The following is a 21,606-nucleotide window of genomic DNA, read 5'->3' as shown; positions in this document are numbered from 1 at the left end:
ATAATTAATGACAGTCGAAATATGAAGCTTATGAACATTCTTCAAAGCATTTTCAATTCTTCTTATGGCCTTTTCGAGATGTGAACGATAGAGAAGATGAAGAAGAGATCTATGTATGTAATAAACCAGATGCAAAGTATTAATCTATTCCAAATTTTAAATGATGCTCTATTTTTGTAATGCTTGAAATTAAAAAAACATACGCAAATACGGGAAATTAAATGAAATTAAATCAAAGAATGTACTATATGCATTAGCTACATACATATACAGTCAGTCGAGAAATTGTTTTGTCAAAATTCACATATTTAAAAACATAAATAATGAAATCCATTGAGTTTAGATTTTTTTTATTATTAACAAAAATGTGAATTTTTTTTAATTTGTCAAAATAGATTCTTGACTAACTGTATATTACTACATAAATATATGTATCTGAATTGTATTGCATTGTATGTATATAATGGTCAATCTCAATATTATTGAGCAAAACAAAGAGAATTTATTTAAACTATCATCATATGTACAGAGACATATGTATATGTATACTTATTATAACTTTAGCAAAATTTCTTCAAGTGTAATGTACATTTAGCTAGAGTTACAAACATACAAACACTGGTACAACAAACAACATTCAGGCAACATGCATTTTATTTCTTGCTCTACCTCATAGCAAGGCTCACTATGAGGTGGAAAAAAGCATTTAAGATTTCCTGAAAGCTTTTGCTGCGCTTGCAGAAGACACAGGCATACACATACACATACAAACACACACACACACACACACTCTGTTAAAGAATAGCCCACCCAACTCTGCGCACCTCACTCAATAACATGAATGGGTTACGTTAAAGCCTATGTTAATATACATATATAACTTATCATAGCAGTGCATTAACATAGGCTGCTGTTATGCCTAGTATAATTAACATGCACGCTCTCTCTCTCTCTCTCTTTCTCTCACTCTTCTATCCTATTCTATAATCCAGCAGCATACATACATACAAATATAAGGTTAACACCTACATAAATACATATAACTTGCACTTCCATTGCCCAGCTCAAAACTCTGTACATACTTACATACATAGGAAGCAGAAGAAGAAGATGAATGCCCAAGTCCAAGTCGATTTACATAGATACTTAACATGCAGAAGCAAACAATGAAATCTAACGGTCACATAAATAATAAATAATGAGGTGTAATATGTTATCATTTCATTACAAAAAAAAAAAATGAAAAAAAAGCAACAATAAAGAATAAAAAGTAAAGATAAATCTATTAATGTATGAAAAGTGAATTTCACTTGCTGAAAGAAAACAAAATTATAAGAAAACCATAAAACAAAACAGAAATTGTGGACAAAATATATAGAAAACAAAAAAAAAACTGTTGTTTGATTTAACACAAAAAGGATGATAGAGGAAGCTTCAAACCACAGAACACACGTGGTTAAGTTTAAAGAAAGCAGGGCGCTCAAATTGAAACACAGTATTTAGCTTTTGAAGTAAAAGGCTCACATTTATTAATTATTTAATTATAGTTAATTTATTCAATAAATACACGCACATTAATAATTCAGTAAAACATTCTCATTTTTCAATATACATAGTTCAAAAAAGCGTTTCTCTATATATCTTTCTTTCTCAATCTTCCATCGTATCTTTCTCTCTCTATCTATCTCTCTCTCTCTTTAAGTCATTTGCTATCTTTCCATTTTATTTGTGTTTAACTTATGCCAAAATACATGTAAACAAATCACCATTTAGTAGTTGTTGTTGTTCGCGGTACTCGATCATAAAAATGTTCTGGTTATTTTCAAATATTATTAGCTAATATATTTTATGAATTCGTTTGTATATATATTAATTTAAATATGCGCCGAAAAAACCAATAAAGCCAAAGCAACGCACTGGACCAATTTATGTGATTGCGATCAATCAATTCTAATATTTTTGCCGATCACTACAACAAGATTTTTCAGTCTCTCCATCATTATCCAAACCATCGTTTATAAATTGAATAATTCTACTTCCTTATCAATAAGCTTACACTTAAGCTTATAGAGAACAGATCATCTTTTTTTTAAAACTTTTTTTCAATACATAGATCAATACTTCACCAGATATATAAAGATAAAATGAAAATTTTTAAGTAATATTTTTCTGCATATTGCTAACAATTATTTATCTATTTCGCTCTCAGCTAATGTTATATAAGATTAAGTTTTGAAGAAAGCAGAATTATCTTAACTTCAAATAAGGCATGATGGGTTGAATGATGATGCAGAGATTGAAAAATTTTAGTTTCTAAAGATCAGCAATATTAGAGATGTTCGATTTAATAGCTTCTTCTTTTATTTACGATTGTAGACAGAGCTGTTAGTTCTTTATGGCGTAAATCATCGTTACAAGAGCTTATGTTTTAAAACAATTAACTTAATTTAGTATTAGTTTAAGTTTATAGTTTTCAAATACAACTAATATTACGTATTTTCCATATATTCTATAACCAAAAATGGAATGCATCTAAAGAGGTTTTAAGGCTAAAGAATTACAAGCTATTTAAGTATTGGCGTAGAATTTTTCAAAGGTTTATTCCTCTTATATTCACGTTTCTTTTTCTCTAAATTTCATTTAAGTTTCAATTCTTGTTTTTGTTTGTTTTTTTTTTTTTTTGGTTTTGGAATGCTAAGAAAACGTTTTAATGTTTCTAAGATTTCGAGTCGAGTTTTAAGTTTAGTTTGCAAAGTTCCTTTAGGCAGTTAAAAAAAAAAATAATAATAATAATAATAATAATAAAATTTAATTCAAAGCGTTAAAGCTTTTTCTAGGTTATGAACCTGAACTTTAAAAAAATAAATTCAAAATGGTTCAAGTCAGAGTCTTATGTCCTTAAGTTCTAGGGACTGCAGTTTTTCATTGGTTTAGTGAAAGGGGGGTGTGGGTAAAGAATCTTAGGTCTAATGACTTGTAAAAAAAAAATTGAAACGTTTTGAGGTAACTGTAAAAGTAGCAGTAAAGTTAACGGTAGTGATTATGGTAATGGTAATTGTAAAAGCAAAGCAAATTCAAGTTGCCAACAAATCAGGCTAAAACAGTCGAGTTGAGCTGGCCAGAAGCTACAAATACATGTGTAAGTAGTACAATAAATACGTCCATAATCATAATATTAATAATAATATTAAAAGTAAATGTTAACGCGCTGGCAACAATGAACAACATCACAACATCACATTCAAGTCTCTATTCAATGCCAAAAGTGTTTGTCTCCTCGACGGCAAGCAAGAGTTTCTCGTAGAGCAGCTCCGGTGTCGGATACGGCGGCAGATCGAGGCGATTGAAGCAGGTGTGTGCCCGAGGCAGAGAGTTCGGTTTGCCCCACTTCTCGATGCAGAATCGTCGAGGACCTGTGGAGCCTCGCAGGGCGGAGAATCCCTCGTAGGGTATGCTGCTGGTGCCCGTGACGAACTGTAGCAGACGCAGTCGCTGCTCGTTGCTGAAACGCTCGATCACCTGCCAAAACCAAATGATCACCTGATGGTTATCATGATAGCCCGAACGATATTCCGTGTTCAGGCGCCAATCGTTGGTGTCGATCTCCGCGGTGCCGGCTATGACCAGCTCCAGTTCGCGGGCATCGAAGACGGAGACGAGTCGAGCATCGACCACCTCGTAGAAGCCGCGCACCAACGATTCCGTTTGCTCCTGAACACCACGCTCCAAACGCCACTTGATCATCCGCTCCAGATACTCCTTTTTGTTCTTCTCATTCACAATGATATTCTTGCCGCCGGCTTTCAGCTCACGCTCGACAACTCGACCCAACAGCTCCTCGGTGACACAGAAGGTGAGACCGAGATCGATGCCGGTGCCAATGTCATTGTCTCGTATCCATTGCAGCGACTGATGGAACTCATTGTCCAGCGACTCCAGATCGCTGAGGGCAACGGGCAGACGTAGGAGTGCCTTGTAAAAGGGTCGCGTGAAGAATGCATCCAACAGATACTGATGCACCAAAGCCAGACCCAACACACGGCCACTAAACCGAAACCAATCATGACAGTTGTCCACAAATGCGGACAATGGCGACACTTGCACCGTGTACGTATCATTGGCCGAGTACTCGAAGAGTCCATAATACGGATTGAATAGCTCGCGGGACAGCAAAAAGAAGAATTCACGCGACGGTCCGCCATAGTCCAAGCCCTCCTCCGTGTCCCACAGCACGGCCAGACGACCACGCTGCAAATCCTTCTTGTTCGCCGACATTATTCGACGGAATGCATCCTCCAGCAGATGACTGCGACGTATGTGCAATCTGCAAGGCAAGAGGACAAATCATTATAATTTCAATTGCAATTTCAAGTTGTGAAATGCAGTTACTTGAGCTTGTGCGGCCCTTGGCCATAACCCTTGGACTCCAGCTTGCGATAGAAGCTGCGCAATTTGGCTTCAAAGTCACGACGGAATGGCGGCGGCGCCCTTTGAGGCATCCTCGAGCTGAGCACCGGCGAACCTTGTGGACTGCGCTCTTCAATAGGAACATAGCTCATGATCTCCTGCTCGAACAAGCTGCACAGAACGAAAGAAAGGAAGAGCAAGAATTAGAGATACTGAGAAATATTCGGTGACATTGAATTTATTACAAGGCTGCAAACGTCGGTTCGAACCATAGAGCAAGACATCGGTTCGGTTCGCGAATTGGTTTATAAACCGCCTGAACCCAAGGTTTGGGTTCAAACCTTGATTCAATTTCAAAAAAAAAAATATTTGTATTTTACATTTTTCTCTACATTTTGAACTAATTAAATGAAAAAAAAAAAATCAAATTTTGATGATTACTTAAATTTATTTGAACATTTGAATATGACTTATTTTAATCCAAAGTCTTAAATAATTGCGTAATCCAAAGTCTTAAATTATTTCGTAATACTAGAAAACCATAAAATTTATGAAATTATTTTTTTTTTTCGAACCAAACCTTTTATTTGAGAATGCTGTTTGGTTAAGGTTCGGGTTCGCGAAATAAATAATTTCAAAGGTTCGGTTCATGATCCGGTTCAGGCTGCTTAAAAACCCGAGCCGAACCGGTTCTACAAGGTTCGGTTTAGAACCGGTTTGCAGCCTCGATTTTTTATACCCGCTATTTGAAGAAACCGATCTTAAGAGCAGAAAATAACTTTCTGGAGATTCGAATAAATCTTATTAATATGTACAGAAGTGCGAAACGAATCTATATATAACCAACAAATTACAAATATTATATTTATAATAGCAATTTTATATGTTACCCAAAGTACGAAACAAATAAAAAAAAAAAAAAAGAATGGAATTTAAAATGAGTCTTTATATTAGTGATGATGTTAAATCCAAGTTTTGGATCAAGTTTTATATTAAAATAGAAAATCGCCAATAAAAAAAAGCATCGAGTTCCCGATATATGGGAAAATAATAGACAATGTTGCAAATATCGAGTTTTCTAAAAAAAAAATCTTTTTTTTTAATCACAAAATATACGAGTAGCTTTATAACAAATCTTATTTTTCTTGGCATTTCTTGTAGGTTATTTTTTTCAGTCGTTTCTCACGTATTTAAATAATTATATGAATTTTTAATAAAAAAAAATGGTTGAACAGAAAAAAGGGGTAATAATTGGGAAAAGCTTATGAATTTTTTGACTTGGTTTTTTTCTTACAAGGTGTATGTAACATATGTATATAAAGTATGTATAAGGCGACGTCTGCGTTGACAGCTAAGGTAGTTATAATGTCAAAAGTGCTCTCTTGGCTCTCAAAGAGAGACACGCAACGTTAGGTAACGTTTGCTTTCGAGCTGTCAAAATACGAGAGCAACTGTGTCGAAGACGTCACCTTATAGAAATACACCTTGATTGAGAGTGTGTTTAGTGTGATCTTTTTTATTCCTGCCAACTAATTAGTTGGCAAACCAATATGCATTTGGTAGGATTATATTATGGCCGGTATTGATTACACTCGTGTCAAACTGAGCGAAACTCATATACGACTATTGGCCTGGATCGTAACTCATTTAGCTGATGTCAGGCATATTATTCATTAGCCAATATTCAATGGCTCCAATGGCTGCAATTGATTGGTTTTTTGTCTCTCTCACTCACTAAGCTGACAATTTAGTAATGAGGCATATTAACAACTACAACTATAACTGCAACTGCAACAACAACAACAACATAAGTGACAGCTGTTCAGCAGGTGCAACAGGCCGTAGTTGAAATCAGAAAGGGATCGGCATAGCATACTATGAAATTCCCTGTAATTTTATATTTATTTAATTATGTAAATATTAAATTATTTTTAATATCATTTGTACTTTAGTTTTTATTGGTTGAAGTAGACTGTGAGTCTACTCTTTTATTAAATAAAGATTCTTTATTTTCTTAGCATATATTTATATTTTATTTTATTGCATTTTATTTCTAAAAGTGGTTAACCTTTTTATTTTTTAAATATTATTGATAGTGACTCCACTTGATAATTTAATACCAATTCTTTTTTTTTGTAAATTAAGGAATAAATACGTTAGTCACACTTAAGCGTAGGTTATACATTTTTCCCATTTTCTTTTTTAAATACAGTAAAATAGTTAACGATTATATCAACTGATCGTATATATTTTCTAGCATGATAAGAAGCTGATAATGATAACGATGTAGATCAAGGTGTATATTACCCAAAACAAATCATAAACATATAATGGTTTCCCTGGTTCTTTTTTATCAAAATATTAGGCTTTTATTTAAGACGGATCAAAGATTAATGATTGGTAAGTTTTATGACTTTTACGTGTATGTGTGTCTTACAATGTCCAACAGGATTGAAAGACTAAAGAATGTAATGTGTCAATTCAATTTTTAACATATATGTTAAAAATTGTAATATTAATGTATGTTTTTATTCTGAGCTAGTCAGAACTTAAAAAAAAGTGTTATCTACTCGTTTTATGCAGATAAGAGACAATATTAATCATCAATTGCATTTTGGTTCATACTGAGTCGACAAATCAATATGCTCTGCATTGGTGTAGTGCGCCTAATGAATTGCAGTTAGCATAAAGATTAGCCTTGATTTTCTATTTGAAAACCAAAAAAATAAATAAAAACAACAGAAAGACAGACAGAAAAAAAAACGTCAGCCGGAAATATTTTAAAGTCACCGCAGACCTTGGTGGACTTTTCCCTATGGTTCGATGTCGATGATCGTTTAGATATTGTAAGCTCCCAACTACCGATATCTGGCAATACGAGTTTTCTAATTGCCGATTCATAATTTGTTATTAGCTCTTTTTATTCTGTATTTTGCGCTTACTTTTTGACCTTCAACTTGACTTTGAAAATTGGTCAGTTAATAACGCAAATTATGGCGATCGGCAACTGACTGTGGTCATGAGGGTCAACTAGGGGGCGTGGGGGCATCGGGGCGTGTCCGTGCACTAGTGACAACAGTTTTGAGTGCAATTAACGCCTCTTTCGCACCGCACGGAAATGACTAATTTACAGAATTTGAAAAATTGCTGAGCCCAACGATTAATAAATAAGTTTGGCAATTTTATTAAGCAAAAGTATAGAAAAATAGACATAGTGTTCAAAATGGAAACTGATCGGCAAAAGCAATAAATGGGAATTTATAATATGAGCCGTGTCAAATTACTTTCAAATTGAACAAATTATTAGCGCAAACCACACAGGAAATTGCAATTAACTTAAATTAAAAGCAGCGAAAAACACGCGTGCGATTTTAAACGCGCGCATAGAAAACGCGCCCACAATGGTGCAAAGTGGTGCAAAGTGGTGCGTGTGGTGCTTGTGGTATGGGTTTTGTTTTGGTGGTGTCATCATCACACAACGCACTCTGCTCTTCTTTACTGGATCAAAGCAGTTTCAAGTGCAATAGTTCATGATATTTTGGGTGCGGTTAATTTTAATTAAAAACTCTACAGAACGCGATAAATTGCAATTTACAATAAAAAGAGCACGAATAACGTTTGACTATGAAAATAAAAATACACAATGTATTAGAGCAGTGCCAAAATAAATTTAGATTCAATTTAATTTAAGCTTTTTTTACTTCAGGACTTTGTTTCGTCGTGTAAACGCTTTAATCACAATTCTGGGGTCTGCTCGTCTTATCGAGAAGGGCTATTGAACCCCTAGTTAAATGTAAGTTTTGTAACTTTTGTTTATCAGAAATTAACTACAAGCCGGATGCATATTCATAAATGTAATCAAATACAAGAGACTTCACAATGAGTATAATACACATGTCATGAAAAGACAACAAAGGGCTTCAAAAACCACACACAACTCACAATTAATTTATCGCAAATATAAATAATTTAAACTGATAAGAGTTCTGAGCATACACTTGTGTACAAAATCCAAATGTTAGCTTGTCCTAGTTAATTGCTTATCGTGAGTTTTGCAACTTGGTTTACAGCACAAACTAAGATGTACTTGTTTAAAAGATGCAAGTTTATGATTTACTTTAACTTTGTTTATGTCATGCATTTTCAAAATAATCTACACAAAATGATTTTTTGTAATTTAAATCAATACTGTTACTTTACTGCGTTTATACCATGAAGTTCATGAATGCCACAAAAAGTGCAAAGTATGGTTATTTAGAAATGCACATTAAATAATGCAGAAATGTGCTATAAAGAGTAATATACACATTCTAGTCCATTACAAAAGCAAAACGTTAACATAATTTATAATTTGATTTGTAGAAATAAATCATAAATCACTGTTATACTCTCAAGAAATTCACTCTTATGTATTTTTACTACTTAAACAAAACAAATGACAAACTTTGTAAGCAGAAACTTAAAAACTGATCTGAAAACTGAAGTAGAAATATTTGAAATGTAGCGAGAGATTGACAACAAATTGTGTTTACTTTTTTATCCCATAAATTGCAAACATTGTTGGGCAACCTAAGATGATTCCAATTTCAATTTCCAGTTCTAGTTTCCGACGCGGCGACGCGACGTCACTTAAATGCCATAAATTGTCGAAGAGAAAAATGTTCCCAAGCTGGTGTAATAGCAACACCTGAGGATGGTAGTGCTAGGCTATGATATTATGATATTATACACAAAATAACAAAACAAAATTCCATAACATTCATAACGATGATGATGATGACGATGATGATGATGATCATGAAAATATGATCCACTTTATGCTGACTTTTCACACTGACTCAGAAACTCACTTGGCCCACATGGTGTTGTAGGTGTAACTGAACTTTGAAAACAGTCCCATTTCATTAGTGTGTTGTCGATGGAGGTGGCAACTCTGGCGGCCCTCCAGTACGTAAAGCCCTAATGGATTCTCAATTAGCACACTATAAACTCAATTTAACAAAATGTTCAGCTTGTCGAATGAAACATAAAATAACCAAGTAGAAACAAAACCAAACAAAAAAAAATAATTTATATATAACCTTATAACGAAGGCAGCGAAGCGACTGATTTGGTTTCTGGTCTACTTTGGGTGTACGGGCTCTCTAAAAGCGTAGGTGTTGCAGTAACCCTCAGTCAAGGAAGGGGCACAAGTGGGAGGGGGGAAGAGGAGCGAAGCCCGATAGCGTTGATAAGCAGCATGATAAAACCAACCATTGTTAGGTATTACGAATTTAATAACAAACCCATGTCGCAAGTACCAAATGACAGCGGGGGTGAGGAGATTGGGGTTGCTTTTCGGCTGTTCGGGTGTTTGGCTGTTCGGGGGTTGGGGGGGTAATCCAGCAACAGTTGCAACAGTTGATCGATTGTCATCAATTTAGAATGTGGCAAGTTTTTTGAGTGGCTCGCATTGATAAGAGCTCAACATATTTAATATTGTTGCAGTAATTTGAGTGAAAGACACTTGAGTTGATCTTTGATCCTTGAGGCTTTGCAAGTGGACATCCAAGTGTGGAACCCGAGTCAACAACATAAAATAAAAGATCTTGGGTTTTAAAATCTACATTCTTTTCAGTTTCTCAGGGCATTAGATGTACAATGTTGGCGATTTGTTTGCGTAGCATTCCTTCAACCAGAAACCCTGGGATACTTGAAAGTATTTAAATATATGTCTATATAACTGTCCGTCCGTCTGTCCATACATTCCACTCAAGTTTATTAAGATGCAGCTGAGTGATGAGAACTGCTTGAGGGGCAAGGGAAACTGATCTTTGGATCATGAATGACGCAGTGTCTGCATCAAATGATAAATGATATATGCTTTCAAAGCACAAATGTGTCCTATTGAATGGGAAATGATTCATACGATGATTATATACATAGTACGAGTACGAATATAGTAAACAAATGCAGTGTTAGCGTGTAATTTGATAACTCAGGATGTTGATGTGCGAAGTCCACAGCGTAGAATTGACACACACACACACATACAAACATAAAAGTGGATGAGATGAGAAGATTAGAACATGCCAAAGTCAAACAACTTCAAAAGCTTGCTTATAAAAATAAGAAAGAAAAAAAATGGATACTCATAATTTACAGAATTTTGGGCATTCGAAAAGCTTATTTGGTTCCTATAATATTATATTTTGTCAGAAAGTAAAGAGCTTCACATTGCTGATGAGCTTTAAAAGCTTTCACAGACTTACTTTCAAACATTTAATAAACATAATTAGAGGATATTGCCGTAGAAAGCTTTTAGATACATAGCTACAGTATTAAAGTGAGCTTTCAAAATTTTAATTCCTTGTTCTTTCTTTACTAGATTAGTGTTCCTTTTAACTGTTGGTGCACAAAAGCTCTCACTTTTCTAGCCTGTTGTGCCACAGTAAATGTAGGAAGAGCCTTGTTTATTTATCTGTATCTGTATCTGTAAGAAAGATTTATCGTGCACATTTGGAAAGCACGTTACCAGATAAATATATAAAAAAAAAAAGATGAAGTTTGATGAAATCCTTTGAAAGTTTAACAACTTACAAATCTTACGCTGTCTTTAAAAATACACAAACAGACCATTTCAAGAAATCTCGAAAAAAAAGAAATCCTTAGTAGACTGTAATTTAAAAAAAAAAAAAAAAATATCCCTGAGCAGGTTGGGACTAAAAAAATGCCAAAAAGCAAGCAAATTAATTAAACTTAAAATGTGGATTTCGCAAAATTAAATGCTTACATAGCTTTCATTAGTTTTTATGAAAATTCACCCACTGTAGAGTAAGAAATATAAAATATTTGGTTTTAAATAAAAACTTCAGGTGAAATTATTTAATAACATAGTCATGTCAGACTTAAACTTTCAAAATTTGAGATATGACAGAACATTTCAAACAATTTATGGCAATTTAACACAATGTTTAAAGTTTATGTAATATTTGAGTTATCGCTATGAAATATTCAAATAGCACTTGATTTGCTAATAGATTGCTTAATTGCTGGTTATAATCTCTCAATCTATGGGGTGCGAGTATTTCACAAATGCCAGTAATTTATACAGTATTTAGTCATGATTCGATCGCCAGCTCGTTAAATATTCGCGCATATTTGTTGATTGACACACAACTTCAAAAGAGGGGAGTTTTTCTTCTTCATTTGTTTTTTATTTTGTTGTCACTTACACGGCCCAAACGATGTAGGCTGCCTTCGAAAGGAAGCCCATGTTGTAGTTGTAGTTGTAGTTGTAGTTGTTGTTGTTGTTCTATTTGTAAATGTTGTTGTTCTTTATGCGGTTGTTGTTGTTGTGCGCCCAAAGCCTTGAGCACTGAATAGTTAACCATGCCGTTGATAATTTTCAAATTCTTTATCAAACTCACTGCACAAATGATCACAAGAACAATTATAACAACAACAATAATAAAAATGGCAGTTTACTCCAAATTGAATTTAATATTGATTAGTAACTTTTTTTTTGAAATTTATTTCATTATTTATTTAGGTTTTGTCTTGGCTTTTGTTATTGTTTTTGGCACTGCGACTTGCACACGCGCTGACAGTTCAAATGCTTCTGTTTTTTATTTTTGTTAATTTTTTCTACTTATTTCAGTTCAAACAGGCGCGCGAAATCGAACGAGAACAACAATAACAATAACAACAACGGCGACGGGACGATCGGCCTCGGAGTCAGAGAGTCATAGATAATAAATAGTTAATACTGGCCGATCGAATGGCAACAAACAGAATGGACGCGTTTGTCTAGCGTCCAACCGATAAATATGAAATTGGAATTGGAAATGAAAACAAAACAACAACAACAAGAATAACAAAAACAGAAAAAGAAAAAAACACAAACACCAAAGAAAATTATTTAATTGTAATTTTGTTTCATTTCGTTCTTTTTTGTTTTTTTTTTGCTGCTACTAATGCTACCGAAGTGCAGCCGAAGCATTGCACGAACTCTTGCCGAACTTCAAATTCTGCTGCGTCGCACAGTGGTTCAAAAGTCGTTGCAAAACTCCAAAATAAAATTGGACACTTTGGCTAACACAGCCAACAGATTCATATGTGTATATACATTTTTTTGGAGACCTTCGATTGGTTGCATTTCTTTGGCACTGCTGATAAAGAGTCCAAATTATTTTTGGAAAACTTGAAAATTTATTGTTCATTTTTTTTTTTAATTTCTACTAAAATAAAAAAATTAGGATAGCTGGCAAAAAAAATATTTAGGGGTGTTCTAGAAATACAAACCAACCGAAAACCAGCCTGAGCCGATATATTTTTTGTTGGTTTACATTTTTGAAACATCGCTAAATCGTGTCAATTTTTGGCAGTGAATAAAAATAGTTTTAACACGCTTTAAATGCTACAAATTGATCAATTTTTTTTTAATAAATAGTAAGCAGCTGTTTCTAACGCATTGAGAGTTACAAACCAATTTTTTTTTATATTTTATTGCTTTTGAATTTTTTAGATATCATAATTATTTCAGAATTTATAATTTGTATAAATTATAATAATACTTCTCTAATTGATCTGTTTGGCTTTTATCAATTATAAAATGTTTGAATACACCAGTTTTACTTTTAAATTAAATTTTATTTAGCTAAAAATTGTTTAACCTTTCAGATTTAAATTAAAATTGTGTATAATATAATTATATTTTATATTCTTATTTTATAGCTCTATTTAAATTCTTATTAACTTTTCTTCGGTCGACGTTAAATAAATTAATGAGCAATGAGCAATATGAACCACTGTGCGACGGCCTGAAGAACCAAACGGACGACGCCGACGCCGACGCTGGCGCTGACGTTGACGTCAGCTGTGCAGCGCGTCGTTGAAGGGGTGGTGTGAGTTGGAGGTGGGGCAGCCGTTGCTGAAACTGAGTCATTTGCTGGACTGCATTTTGATTACGATAACGATTGCGCGCCAAAGGGCTGCGACTGCGAAGTCGACGGCGACAGCGACAGCGACGGCGACTGCGACTGCAACTGCGACTGCGACAACTGTGGCGTTGGTCATGGTTCTAGTTGTGGCTCATCAGTCGACAGCCGGCTGATGGGCTGATTGACTGTTAGTTAGGCAGGGGTGGATTTTTTTTGGGGCAGGGCGGAATTGGGCGCGCCATGCGCTTAGCACGCCCAAATGTTGCAACAACAACAACAAGAACAACAACGACAACAACAGTAGCGTCCACTGTTTTAAAGGCACGCATGCGCAGCCCAAAACTCAATGAACTGTAAACCAAGCGAGACGAGAACAACTAACGGGGCAAAATTCGCCTTCAATGGGTCAAATAACAAACACAAATAGCCCCAACAACAACAACAACAACAACAGTAGCATAAAAACTCGACGCTTGTCAACGCTTCAGTTGTGTCAAAAATGCTAGGAAATAATCAGCATGATCATCATCACGATCATCATCACGATCATCATCATGTGTGTGTTGGCCAATAATGAAGATGACGTAGCTGCCACACCCCCAACCAAAAGCTTAGAGCCTGAAGTGAACGCTTAAACCCTGCCTAGCCAATAAATTATGGTTTATTGGCAATGTATCGAGATTCGAAAATTTGAAATTTAGGTTAAATTGCGTCCCCATCAGCGTCGGCATCTCCAACAGGGATTAGCTAGAGAATTTTTAGTGGAGACAACAACGCATTTGCCTGCGAATCTTTCTCAATGTTCATTATTGTCTCTCGCTTGTGGGCGTGGCTTTCAAATGCTGCTAACACATTCATTAATTAATGGAATACCGCTAATTATTGCTAACCATCTGCGACAAGGGTATTCCCTAGTCGGATTAGTAAAGTGAAACAGTTTAAGTTTGAGAAACAGTTATTCGTTTATCATAATCAGTCGAAAAGGGTTTTTTTTAGTTTATAATGATCGACTTGCAAATACCCTGTAAAAATTTAAAATAACTGTTATTACTGTTATTTTTAGCCTAATACTTTCATTCCCCTACAAAGTTAATGTGAATAATTCTCCATTATGATACAATATGTGCACGTATTACGAATTTATCGTCGTCGAAATCGTTGATATTTATTTATTGATGAAGATGCCCTATAACTAATAACCAGTACTATTGAAAATAGTTTTCAGACTAATTTTTGAGCTTATACAAAACTTCAAGTTTGATTTAAAAGAAAAATTGTATCTATATATTTATTATTAAAATTCCAATCTGTAACTTGGTATATTGTTTAAGAATATATAAAAATTTTAAAATAAATTTGGCTTAAAAAATTTAATATTTAGTGTTTCTAGCTCCGACAGATGGACAGGAATAAATTTGACTCGTTGGATAATGTTCATCAAGAAAAAAAAAACAATTATAATTAAAATTTTTTTTTGGCAATAAGTTACCAATATCGAATAATTTCTATGTTTACGAAAGTACTTAGTTCAAAAACTTTAATAATTCATAATCAGTATAAATAATATGCAATCGATTCGTTTTAAACTTTAGAATCCAAATGCATGGAGGAACCTGCTAAATGATCTTTCCACTTGCTATAGCAATTTTGATTGAGGAATTTGATTGAGAAATATCTTGTTTGATTTGGTTTGTCAACTGAAATAAATTTATCCGAAATTGCAGTTGTCAAATTTGGCAATAGAAATTAGTCATGCACTTGAACTGTCAATTAACTGGGCTAGCATTTACTTCCACTATTTTCAAGTGGACTGTCCACTCCCACAGTGCTGCCAACTTGGATTTGGCGGAATGCTTTTTGGGGTGCAATGAAGCGAGATAATTTGTCTAATTGAATGCAATTAAATCACTCGATCTCAGTCTCTCAGTGAATTGAAGTTTGGTCGGAGCTCGGCTTAATCTTTGGCTTAATCTTTCAACAAGTTGTTTTAAATTAAGGTCACCAAATGCATGTGATTATTTCCTCAATATTTGTGGTTGAATCAACACTTTAAAGAACGTATTATTCTTATTACTATTATTGGCAATTAAACAATAAATACAACTAAAGTTAAGTGCCAGCACTTGTCTGTAAACGCGAAGAGAAGGCGGTTTTAACCAATTTGTTGTTATTTTTGAAGCAAGTTGATTAACCTTGTGTGTGTGTTGGAAAATGAATCAACAGCCTTCAAAGCGATTTTCAACTGCAATTAACACACATGCAGTCCAAATCAACGACGTCAACGAAGGCACTGAAGCAGGACGAGCACCTCAACCACCCAACCAACCAGCCAACCAAACACCTTAACAAACCATCGAGCCACAATCAAACCACCTCAGTTATGCAATTCGGGCCAAAGCCTTTGCCAAGTGCATCCAATGGCTATGACTATGACTCTGACTCTGACTCTGACTATGACGACTATAACATTTTATTGTATTGATTCACCCACCTGAGCAATATGGTCAATTGTAGGTCATGACCCAGACGCTCCAACGCTGGCACGCCCTCCACCCTCAGTATGTTTATTTTCTCACGCAGCGAACGGGACACCGTGTGTTGACCATGTCGTTCTCGCAGAATCTCCAGTATATTTGGTTGCCGCAGAAATGCAATAACCTATCGAAAGAATAGAAAAAAAGCATTATACAAGGTAATAAAAAAATCATTAAGCTTTGATACATTAATTAACCAATTCATTAACAAGAACTAGCTATATTTTAATTAACTAATGCGTTTAAATCCAAATTAAACCCGTTAAAAAGGACCTACATGAATAAAAAAATCTATATTAAAAAAAAATGATAAAATTATAATTAAATTTCAATTTAAAAATATAAAAATCACTGCATAACTATAGTTTTCAATTCTTAAAGTTCATAAAATTAATAATAAATATTTAGTAACGGGTATGCAAATTTTAAATCAAAATCAAACCCGTTAAAAGGGACCTACATGAATGAGAAAAATCTATATTTAAAAAAAAATGATAAAATTATAATTAAATTTCAATTTAAAAATATAAAAATCACTGCATAACTTTAGATTTCAATTATTTAAGCTCATAAAATTAATAATAAATATTAAGTAACGGGTATAAAATTTAAATATGAATTGTAATGTCTTCTTAACGGAAAGCAGTATTTGAACACACATAAATATATGATCTATGTATCAACAGCATTTGGTTAGTTATATAAATTTAATCGGTCTTAAAATCGAAATGTAAAAATCGAGAAAATAAATAAACGTGTTGTCGATCAATAGGCAAATTAATCATCGAGCTAAAAATGTCGAGTTTTTCAAATCCCTTTTTTTTTGGAATAAGTGTCAATTTTTTTTCCAATTTTGATGTAGAATATAGGACAAATAATGATAAAGTTGACATTACGCAAGAAAATCGTTTAAGATTGTGCAAAGTTATGTTAGTTTGACGTTTTCGAAAAAACGTCAAGCGAAAAGTATGGAAAAAATTTAAAATCAATCATGATGTAAAATTTTTAACTGATAGCAGATAGCAACCGTTCCTTTAAAATATTTAACTGGAAGATTGACAATTTTGATAGCAAGGCAGGAAAGGTTAATACTTGCTAATAAAGGTTTTCGATAAGTTGTTACTACTGTAATGTGGCAACACTGTCAATTAATCTGCATGTCAAATATTTAACTGGTAGATAGCGGATCTTGTGCTAAAAATCTAAAAATTCAACTTGCCGATAATCATTACTTGGCAAGGCAAAACTGATTGTTAGTTTGATAAATCAATCTAAAACTACATCTTTAATATTGAACTAGCAAACTTCCTGTTAAATATTTAACTGGTAGATGCAAGGCTTTGACTAACAGTCAGATAAATTTAAGAGTTCTACAGCAGCTTAAATTGTAGACTTATCAGCTGGACGACAAGCTCTATTGAATCTATCTCTCTTTATCTATCTCTCACCTTTTCGTTGTAGGCAATCGGAACATCCTCGTAGCCGGAGGCAGTGGCTCCACTGGCATTGGAGACGCTGGAGCCGCCGGCAGCGCCGCTCAAGCTCAAGGCACAAGCGATAGCCGCCGCCGTGGTGCAATTGTGGGTGGCGGCCGACGGATGGACATTGCCACGGCAGGGGCGTGGCGGGGGCAGCGGAGGCACACCGGAGACGGATACGGAGGCGGAGGCGGATGCAGTGGAGGAGCAACTGGAGCTGGCATTGATGTGACCACTGGTGGCCGACAGACAATTGCCATCGACGAGATCCGGATGCGGATGCGGTTGTGTTTGTGTTTGTGGTTGCAAGTATTGCTGTTGCTGCTGGCGATGACGCACGACACGTGGACACTCGACGGGCAGTCGGGGATCCATAAACGAGGTCTTCCTGTGCTGATGGTCGATAAAGAACTGTTTGCCCGTCTGATCCATTTTGGTCTCCCAGCACGAGGGCAAATCCCTGGTCAGCTGGGCGAATGTGTTGACCAAGGCGACCAGATCCTTGTTGTACTGATACCGCTGGAAACACTGCGGATCCCGTCGAATCCGCATCACCATGTGCTTCAATGCCGCATTCCGATTGTAAATGGCCAATGCTGCCTCATTCGTATGCAACAGGGAATAGAAATCCGGGCGGCACAGCATCATCACCGCCGGATGTATGGCCAGATTAAGTGCTGCAGGAGGTGCTCCACCAGCTGCTCCAGTTGCTTCAGCTGCTGTTGCTGCTGCCGCTCCCGCTCCCGCCACAGCTCCAGATCCGGATCCAGATGCGGCAGCAACAGCTGACTGTGCCCCGCCTCGTGGCAGATTGTAAAGCTGGGACGGCTCTGGAGCAGCTGGCAGGGACAAGCGATTCTCATTGGTAATCGTGCGTCTGATGGACTGATAGCGTCTGTCCAGCTGCTGGCGATGATGCTGCTCGCGTCCGCCAGGTCCCGTGCTGGGACCAGGTCGTTGCCAGGATGTGGTGCGTGTGGTGTGATCAATGTAGAATATGCGCCCATGACTGTCCATGCGTGCCTCCCAAGCTGGCGGCAATGGCTCCGCAACACCGCCCCCTGCTCCCACTCCCCCCACTCCTCCAAATCCTCCGCTGCTTTCCATAATGCCTGCGCCCGCTGCGGCTGCTGCTGCTGCCGCCGCCGCTGCAGCGGCTGCACTGCGTTCTGGGATGGACGGCAGTCGTGTGCTGCTCAAGTGCACCATATCGTTGTTGTCATCCACATCCTGGACGGATCGGGCAACGAGCTGAGATGGCGAGCCGGGTGGCGTCTGCAATTGACTAGAGTTGGCATCCGCTGCACCAATGGCAACGGAATTGGCAGTGACGGCTTGAAGACGCGCATGACGCCGTGCATGATGTGTGGGCGTGGGCGGACAGACGAGACCAGCACCAGCACCACCACCAGTGCATCCTCCTCCTCCTCCTCCTCCGCCGCCAACACGCTTGAGCAGTCGCTGCTGCGGCCGCTGGGCGTGGAATGTGGACGTGCCCGGAGGCGGCGGCTGAGCCAAAGGCAAAGGCAACATTGACTCAAGGCCACCAACTCCACGTCCACGCGTCGGCGAATGCTGCTCCGGACTCAGGCTGAGATCCAGCGGCGAGGCACTGCGTGTGGAGCAACCGGAAGGTGGACTACGTTGTAGCTTCGGTGACAGCAGCAAACGTGGTGAATTACTGCTACCACCGGTGAGATGATGTTGCTCATCCGTTCCGCATGATGCCTTGCCATTGGACAGAGCACGTGTCAGGGGACGATGCTGTCGCAAATAGGGAAACTGATGAACACCGATTCCATTGGACGTGGCGACACTTGTGCTGGGAATACTATTGTGCTGCTCCTGCAGCGGGAACGTGGGAAACTCATAGGTCAAGTGAGCTGGCACCTTTTGTGTGCTGATCGTATTGATGTAACTATCGGGTCCAATCTTCTTCTGGATCAAGGGCTTGAAGCGCATGGGCGGTGGACTCGCTTCCGGCTGTCCTGGGAAACGGAGTGGAGAACTGTTGCTGCTGCTGGCGCCACTATAGCTGGCCACATCCTCGCATCCATGCAGACGCTCGTCCGTGTCGAGTATGTCGAACTTGAAGACATCGCCCTGTAGCTTGTAATCCCTGCCAATGGCACGCGGTGGCCAGGAGCGTTCCAGTGGACGGTGCTGAGCAGGCTGTCGCAGATGATGCTTCTGTCGACTCTGGATGCCGCCGCTGATGCAGGCACTCGCTTGCAGAGCAGCCGCTGCGCCCAGCAGACTCTCAACGGCAGCGGCATCTTCATCCAAATCCACATCCACGTCCACATCCTCAACGTCCTGCTCCGCCTGCTCCTCCTGCTGTTGATGCTGCTGCTGCTGCTGGTCCTGCAGCTCGGCAACGCTTAGTGTATCCACCATTTCAGCAGGCACTGTTTCAAAGCATTCACGTGCCACCCACAAATTGAAACTGTCGCCATTGGACATGGTTGCATTGGACATGGTTCCACTGGCAACTGCTGCTGCTGCTGCTGCTCCCGTTGCTTTAGTTTTCTTCTTGGAAATGACATTCTGTGGCGACAATGTCCAGGATTTGCGACGTGCTCCGCCGCCAACGCTGCAGCTGCCATCGCTGCCAATGCTGCCGTTACAGGAACTCGTCGGCGACAGCGTTGTGGCAGTTGCGGATGCGGGAGTCTCACAGGACTTGGTCGAGAGCAGCGCCTGATGCTGGTGCCGCTGTCGTGGCAGCTCATTGACATTGGAGGCTAAAGTTGCAGTTGCAGTGGCTGGTGCTGTTTCGTTGTTTGTTTCAGTTTGCAAGTCTCTTGGAGCTGCAAATTGTAAATGTACTGATTAAATATAAATTAAATTTGATTTATTCAAAGACTTACTTGGATTCGTTTCCACTGGCAGTTGCTGCTCTGCGCGCGCATCTTCAGTCAGCGTCTCATCATCAGCAACATTGACAGCATCATTATGAACATCATTATCATCATCATCATCATCTGCCTTTGCTTCAGCTTCTGCATCACAAATATTTACTCTGACGTCACTGGCCAAAGTCAACGAACTTTGGAATACCGTTTCAAGCTCATCGCTTTCATTGCCATTGCGCGCCTCGTAATAAGCATCCTTGGTATCGTCATCCTCATCATCCCCATCTTCATCATCATCATTATTTGCTTCCTGCTCGTTCAGATGCGTTGTTGTCACTTGGTTGTCATGCTCAGCATGCGTTGGATTCTCACCCAAGTAGCCAGTTATGACAGTCGTTACAGGAACATTCGCTGGAGACTCCATACTGCTGCTCCTACTGCTGCTGCTCCTGATGCTCCTGCTGCTCCTGCTTACCCCGCCCCAACTGCTGCTGCTGCTGCTGCTCTACTTTTTTATAGATTTTCTGTTTCGCATAATATTGGCTGCTACTGTCCTTTGGCTGCGCTGCTGCGTCGTCACTGTTGACAACTTAGCTTATTTATAGCTAGTTCTGGCTATTTTCAAAGTTCGTTTGCTAGAACAATTTTGAGATTGCTATTAACCGGAAACCTAGGTATTTTAACAATTTCACCACTGTTTTTTTTATGTGGAGCTGACATTAAGCAAACAGAATTTTTTCGATGTGAGTTCCTAGCTTAATATTTTTTCTAAAACTATGCAAATATGCTCAAAAAGCCTATTTTTATGAAACAGCTTTTTTCCCTTCCAAAAAGTTGGCAGTACTGGTGTTAAAGCAGTATTTTGACTCAAAAAGCTGCCACCCATCAAAACTTTCCGATCTGGCAAGTCCTAACATTTAAGGTAAAATGAAACTACTTGCAAAGAAAAGTATTATTTTATTCTTCGTAATTTTTAAGCTAGAATTTTTGTAATTTATACAGAATTTTTGTTAGAATTTTATCAATATTTGTATATATTTTTTTTTTTTTTTTTTTTTTTTTAAATTATATTTGTATCTTCTTTCCCCTTGGGGTGATGAACTTCAAACCTTCATTGAAATGTTTAGCTTTATTTTATCTTATTTCAAATTTGCAAAGAAATTGCATTTAAATTCAGCAACAATATCGATAAATTTGAACGCTACAAACAGCTGTTCAGAGCAAAAGAAAACAAAACAAAATGTAAACAAAAGTATGACCAGCGCAACGATAGCAGTATGGTCACTATACAGTTTAGTATTTTATTTTCTTATGCTAATTGTAAAAATGTAAGTAATGTGGCAGGTATTTTAAAATTTTTGCGCCAAAGAAAAAAAAATAGATTAATTGTAGCTAATTAATTAATATACTG

General features: G+C 37.4%; 1 protein-coding gene across 3 annotated transcripts; it reads right to left on the bottom strand.

The window, feature by feature from the left end:
- Positions 1 to 1,688: 1,688 nt before the first annotated feature.
- LOC117791730 (E3 ubiquitin-protein ligase HECW2) lies at positions 1,689 to 20,791 on the bottom strand. Of its 3 annotated transcripts, XM_034631602.1 has the most exons (5): positions 20,211 to 20,791; positions 17,311 to 20,150; positions 15,820 to 15,986; positions 4,390 to 4,578; positions 1,689 to 4,324 (listed from the first exon to the last, which is right to left on the bottom strand). In XM_034631602.1, exons 1-5 carry the CDS (start codon positions 20,617 to 20,619, stop codon positions 3,250 to 3,252), a joined length of 4,680 nt encoding a protein of 1,559 aa, XP_034487493.1. In that variant the 5' UTR covers positions 20,620 to 20,791; the 3' UTR covers positions 1,689 to 3,249. The 3 variants fall into 3 exon arrangements, with proteins under 3 accessions (XP_034487493.1, XP_034487509.1, XP_034487501.1); XM_034631618.1 differs by lacking the exons at positions 15,820 to 15,986; positions 17,311 to 20,150; positions 20,211 to 20,791 and adding an exon at positions 11,622 to 12,240; XM_034631610.1 differs by lacking the exons at positions 15,820 to 15,986; positions 17,311 to 20,150; positions 20,211 to 20,791 and adding an exon at positions 9,258 to 9,384.
- Between the last annotated feature and the right edge of the window lie 815 nt (positions 20,792 to 21,606).

The sequence above is a fragment of the Drosophila innubila genome, chromosome X (genome assembly GCF_004354385.1).
Source record: "Drosophila innubila isolate TH190305 chromosome X, UK_Dinn_1.0, whole genome shotgun sequence".
NCBI classification, from domain to species: domain Eukaryota; kingdom Metazoa; phylum Arthropoda; class Insecta; order Diptera; family Drosophilidae; genus Drosophila; species Drosophila innubila.
Note: the sequence above shows the minus strand (reverse complement) of the source record. Positions and strands in the feature narration are given on the sequence as shown.

Bases quoted from the DNA above. Each gene is read 5' to 3' on its own strand.
- LOC117791730 (XM_034631602.1), bottom strand. From the start codon at position 20,619: ATGGAGTCTCCAGCGAATGTTCCTGTAACGACTGTCATAACTGGCTAC. The intron at 15,987-17,310 runs GTGAGAGATAGA...TTCTTTCGATAG, and splicing joins CGATTGCCTACAACGAAAAG to GTTATTGCATTTCTGCGGCA. The intron at 4,579-15,819 runs GTGGGTGAATCA...CGTTCTGTGCAG, and splicing joins CAATTGACCATATTGCTCAG to CTTGTTCGAGCAGGAGATCA.